At 32.8% G+C, this 6669-nt stretch overlaps 1 protein-coding gene across 1 annotated transcript; it reads left to right on the forward strand.

The window, feature by feature from the left end:
* Positions 1–220: 220 nt before the first annotated feature.
* LOC120172081 (nuclear transcription factor Y subunit C-2-like) lies at positions 221–562 on the forward strand. The gene has a single exon (XM_039179645.1). The coding sequence runs from the start codon at positions 221–223 to the stop codon at positions 560–562; it is 342 nt and encodes a 113-aa protein (XP_039035576.1).
* Positions 563–6669: the final 6107 nt, after the last annotated feature.

Here is a 6669-nt window from a genome sequence, read left to right on the forward strand (position 1 = left end):
TTATTTTAATTAGAATTATTGAATACTAGACAAAATAGGGTTATATAGCCTTATAGGGCTTGCATGGTCAGCCATTTATCAACAGTTGATTACTGATGTTGCCGGCCGAATAAGTTGCCGGCCTCCATGCATCATTACCACTGCTCCCCTTCACATTTCTATATTTATACATGTTGAAGCATAATTAGCTTTTATCTCCTTCACTTGTCAAACGGTAGATATGAGGCAGGCAGGGACATATTCGGGCATACTGTCGGGCGGAATATCGGGTAAAACGGGGCCTCATTTGTTGCCGTTGGCAAGGATCAAGAAGATAATGAAAAAGTCGGGTGAGGCTGTTAAGATGATATCCGGTGAGTCTCCGATTGTGTTCTCAAAGGCGTGCGAGCTGTTCATAAAGGAGCTTACGCAAAGGTCGTGGATGGTTACCATGCAAAGCAAGAGGAGGACGCTAAACAAAGAGGATGTTGCATCTGCTGTTATGGCTACTGACCTATTTGATTTTCTCGTCAACTTGGTTTCTGAATCTCCTTTGGAAATGGATACCTCCAAGTATTCCTAGCTATTCTTCCATACTATACCCATTTGTAATAACAAGTGATCACCAAACCAAAATCTAAATTCATTCACATGTTTCGTGTTATCGGAGCCTCTGATTATGAATTTCTTAACTTTGAATTGCATACTTTTTTTTATATCTAAAATCACTGACAAAATTTTAATATTCTAAATAATTTTAAAGATCTTTATTATAATTATTTGAGTTAATTGCATTATACATTTTCAAGCTATATATGATCCATCTAAATTAGTCTTTAAACTTTTAAGAATTTCCAAAATTTACGGGGACTATATAAATATATTTTTTAGAGAAAATAACTTCAGTGACCAAAAATGCCTTATAATATACGATTTTAACCAACTTTTTTTGGATTTGCCAAAATGACCAACTAAATCGCAATGCGATCGATAATTCGCAACGCGATCTCCGGTATCGCAAATTAGTTTCCAGATTCGCAACGCGAACATCGACTATCGCAACGCGAACTTCGACCACGACCACGACCACGACCACGACCACGAGACGAGACGAGACGGACGGCGGCGGCGGCGCGCGAGAGTCCCCCTTGTTCTCTATCACTCAACAAGGAAGTGAGAAAACCAAGCCTTAAATACCATTCCTAATAGTATTTCCAATACTATGTGGGATTGAGCATTACCAACACTTGTTCCCAATACTATGTGGGATTGAGCATTACCAACACTTGTTCCCAATACTATGTGGGATTGAGCCTTAAATAGTGATATTATTTGTGAATTATAGTTAATGACTTTAGTATTTGTATGAAAAGTATTTGTGGTTCGTTTAGTTTTCATGCAATTCTAATTTATTTTCAATTGATTGTAATTGCACGATAACAAATTTTTTTATTCTCGCGAGTGATGCAATTTTTTTGAATGTTTTACTTAAAATTGCAATAATCGCGATTGATTGTAGATTGACTTTTAATTATGACATATTTAATCGTATAATACTAATGCAATCGGTTGCTGATTCAGTTGTTTTAAGGTGCATGATTGTTAGTTGTTTCCTGAATAATCACATAGTATTGGAAACAAGTGTTGGTAATGCTCAATCCCACATAGTATTGGAAACACTATTGGGAATGGTATTTTAAGGCTTGGCTTTCCCACTTCCTTGTTGAGTGATAGAGAACAAGGGGGACTCTCGCGCGCCGCCGTCCGTCTCGTCTCGTCTCGTCTCGTCTCGGGTCGTGGTCGTGGTCGTGGTAATACGTGTCTTCGACACGTCTTGCGATTTTGGACTGTCGCAACGAATTTGGAAAATCGCAACGCGAACTTTGACTATCGCAACGCGAACTTGGACTATCACAATGCGAATATGTAAATCGCAATGCGATAGTCGAAGTTCGAGTTGCGAATCTGGAAACTGATTTGTGATACCGGAGATCGCGTTGCGAATTATCGATCGCATTGCGATTTAGTTGGTCATTTTGGCAAATCCAAAAAAATTGGTTAAAATCGTATATTATAAGGTATTTTTGGTCACTTAAGTTATTTTCTCTATTTTTTATTAATTGGGGTTAGTATAAGTATAGTATATGTTTGAAAGATTTTTAAATATTTATCAATGAACGCTCAAACACCCTTACGAACGAAGAGCTTGAATTGAGAATTGTGTATTTGCAATTTACTAGTTAAGATTTTCGTCATGCATAATCTTTCTTGTTTCATCATATTTTGTAGTATTTGATTTGATATATGCATAATTTTTTACATGTTTTCTCCGTGGATGTCATCCTAACAATGCATTGCCCAAATTTACCTATGCAAGAATTGTTTGTATCTTTACTAGCAAATATGAAAATCTAGTGTTACGATCTAACATCGAAATATCATTTTTTATAATTATCATGAACAAAACCAAATTCAAAACACGTTGATACCAATGGTTACATAATTAGACAAGATAATGGCAATAATCACAAAAAAATAAAAATAAAATAGAACAATCACATTAGATTCTACGTGAAAAACTTTGACGAGAAAATTTGAACATAAGAGATGAAATTTACTATATTGAAAATAGATTTTGAGAGAATTGCAAAAATCATAGAACTTCCAAAGAACCCTAGTAATAACACACACGAATATTAATGAAGTTAACTGGTTCTCTACATCCATACCAAACCTGTAATTTTTCTCTGAATTTTTTTCATCAAACGAGTTTTATCATAATTTTTCAAGTTGGACCATACGAAATTTGAATCACAATCTCGAACATTATATTATATGTATATAATCCCATGGATCCCAAATCTTAGTTATTCCATAGCTGCTAATGCCCTTGAGGAGACATATAACTAACCGCCAAGCAGTCAAAGTCCCAAAAGCATAGCGAAACAAACTAACAATCAGGAAGAACAAAGTTGGTAATCTTTATGTGCATTAATGTTAGGAATGTAAGATTTTTAATAGTTGGCCGGCAGTTACGTGCAGCCCTTTCTATTTTCTCACAGACCACAGCTACAGAAGCAAAATCAATGGTCATTTCAGAAATTGGTTGGAGAAAGGAAAAATTTTCAAACTTATTGCTAAGCTTAAGTTAGGTTAATTTACTCTTTCACATAATAATGAGATCCACCAGGGAGTTTTAACCAATATATGAATACTTTTTTAGAGGATTTTTAGTCTTGTTTAGATGACATAAGAATTAAGGATGAGGCTACCACGACGAGCACCACTAATGATGAGTACAACTGAGTATCATTAGTTTAATTTATAAAAATTTTAAATTTTAAATGACTCAACGTATAATTATAAATTAATTAAAAATTTAAAGGTAAATTAGCTAAACTAAAATATTAATTATATTATTTTTCATAATCTTTTTTGGGTAAATTATACCAATAACCACCTAACTATTTCCCCTTCTCATTTTGACCACCATTTTTGGAATTTTGTTAATTAGGTCACTAAACTATTTAAATGCATTCAATCAAGCCACTCGTCATTAACAATTAACGAAAGTGTTGATGTGGCAGTTAATAAAATTTGTATAATTACACATTTAGTCCTTATTACTTACACAATCTATTAAACTAGTCATAATTTTAAATTAATTCAATATATTTAATCCTCCAATCATATTACAACACATGTTATGACATTATTGGAGAGCTTATTTTATTTAATTTTAAATTTATTTAAATATTTTTCTCCAATATATTGTGACACAAATTTGATGTTGGGAAGAGTCGAACCTGCGTCTCCAAGATGAATAAAGCATCCCTCCACCTAGGGGTGTAAATGAACAAAGCTTTCGGTGAATTGTTCGTGAACTGTTCGTATAACGTTCATTTATGTTCGTTTGTTAAGCTAAATAAATGAACATGAACAAAAAAATTTATGTTCATTTAATAAACGAACGAACACGATCAGGGGTGTGTTCGGTTCGTTTATGTTCATGAACAAGCTCGTTTATGTGCTCATTTATGAGCTCGTTTATCAGCTCATTTATTTATATTCATGAACAAACTCGTTTACTCGATTCTCCTTTTCCTTTTATTTTTTTTACATTTTAAATATTGGTGATGATAAGGATTAAATAGAACACATGATAAAAGTTACATTTTAAACTATGAATTTTAAGGAGTTTAAGAACTAGTGACATAATTTTATCATTTTTCTTTAGCTTGTAAATGAAATTAAAAATCAAATATATAAACGAACTATAAACAAACACTAAAACAACGCTAAACGAATATTAAACGAACACTAAATGAACGCTAAACGAACATGTTCATGAACACGTTCGTGAACATATAAAACAAACATGTTCGCGAACATTAAACAAATGTTAAACTAACATGTTCATGATCACGTTCATGAATATATAAACGAACACGTTCGCGAACATTAAATGAACATGTTCGTGAACAAAAAATAAATGAACACGAACATTTTCAAAAATAAATAAACGAACATGAACACGATATTACAAATTTAAACGAACACAAACACCTTCAAAAATAAATAAATGAATATGAATATAACCTTGTTCGTTCAAGCTGGGTTCATTTACACCCCTACCTCTACCATTGATCCAAAACTAGTTTTTAGCTTAAAATTTACAACATTTATTATTTATCATATACTATAATGAAGGCTAGAAAAACGAAAACAAAAGTAACACTAAAACGACTCGAACCTTAGCCTATTTCTAGGGATGGGCAGGGAGCAAGGAGGGCAAATTTTTTTGCCACCCCAACCTAACCCGAAAATATATTGTTTATATCGGACTTAGACCCGACTCGATTTGAATATATTAATATTTTAAAAAAGTTGAAATAATATATTTATAATTATTTATTATATTTTAAATGGTTAAAATAATATATTTTACCTTAAACCAGATCCGATTCAAATATATATAGAAGGGTAAACTCATAATTTATACTGAGCTGGGTCGGGTCGATGGTTTTTCACCTTAAACATGATCTCATCTCGAACCCAACATTTTTAAAAAATGCCCTTATTGGATCGGGTCGGGTCGAAATCGTCAACTTCGTATTAAATTGCCATCCATGGGTTTATTTTTTTAAAATTTCAGGTTCGGGGAAGGGCGGGACGGGTTATATAATAGATATCTTCGGGACAAAGTTGAGTTTAAAGTGAAAAATCAACTTCTCGAACCAACTCTGTATATATATATATTTGAATCGGGCCGGGTTTAAGGTAAAAATATATTATTTTAACTATTCAAAATATAATAAATAATTACAAATATATTATTTTAACTATTTTAAAATATAAATATATTCAAAACGGGTTGGGTATAAAATATATTTTCAGGTCAGGGTCTAGGTGGCAAAAAACCGACCCATCTTGCCCCATGCCCATCCATAGCATTTGGCTAAGGTTTGAGTCGTTTTAGTTTTTTCTAGCCTTCATTATAATGGTTGTCCCTTGTTCCCATATGTAATGGGGTAAGGGGGAGGTAAGATAGTAGACTGCCCCCAACACTAGGTTGAGAGTAGCTTCCGTAGGAGACCTCCGAATTATGAAATGCCCTCCATGGGACTCAATCCCACGACCACAAAGTTAAGAACCTTGTGCTCTACCAACTGAGCTGGATGGTGGTAATATAATGCCCTTCATTATAATATAACATAAATAACGAATGTTGTAAATGTTTTCTCAATTACTAGTGTTGGCATAGTGGTAAAGGCTACTTGTCCACCATGGAGATGCAAGTTTGACTTTCCTCATGTGCTAAATTTTGAGCATATTACTTTTCCATCTATCAAATGGTGCCACGTGTTATGATACATATAAGTTAAATATTTAAAGTGCATATAAGTTAAATTAAAAAAGTCCTCCAATAATCTCGTGACATGTGTTATGATACATATAACCATTGACATGTGTCATCATATGATTGGAGGAGTAAATGTATTGGATTAATTTAAAATAATTACCAATTTGATAGATTTTGTGAGTAATAAAGACTAAATGTGTAAATATACCAATTTTATTAATTACCACATCATACATTTCGTTAGATGTTAATGACATGTGACTTGATTAAATACATTTAAATAGTTTAGTGACTTGATTGACAAAATTTTAAAAATAGTGGTCAAATGAAAAGGGACAATAGTTACGTGGTCACTGATATATTTTAACCAAAAATAATGTAATTAATATTTTATTATATTAAATAATTTACCTTTAAATGTTTAATTAATATATAATTATACGTTTAGTCCTTTAGAATTTTAAATATTTATAAATTAACGATGTTCATCTTTAATGGTGCTCAATAATACTCGTCGAGCGTCGTAGAATTTTTCTAAGAGTAGATGAGTTTGAAAGAAAAGGCTGAAAGAATGGAGACTCTCTTGATCTATATTACTCATTTTTTATCCCACACATTTCTCCTTTTCTCTATCATAAAGAAACATTGATTCACTATCTCATCTTCATCGGTCGTAACTCACTGCCTATACCAGAAGATATAAACCATCAATCAGATTCTGAAACAAACCCAAATGAACATGTCACCAAATCTGAAGCTGAAGCCAAGAAAGGAGAAGAAGAATCCGATGATCAATCTGTTGCACAAAGACCGCAGTTGATTTACTC

The sequence above is a fragment of the Hibiscus syriacus genome, unplaced genomic scaffold, assembly GCF_006381635.1.
Source record: "Hibiscus syriacus cultivar Baekdansim isolate YM2019G1 unplaced genomic scaffold, ASM638163v2 tig00111841_pilon, whole genome shotgun sequence".
Classification (NCBI taxonomy): domain Eukaryota; kingdom Viridiplantae; phylum Streptophyta; class Magnoliopsida; order Malvales; family Malvaceae; genus Hibiscus; species Hibiscus syriacus.

Excerpts from the sequence above, each read along its gene's own strand:
- LOC120172081 (XM_039179645.1), top strand. The coding sequence starts at position 221 with ATGAGGCAGGCAGGGACATATTCGGGCATACTGTCGGGCGGAATATCG.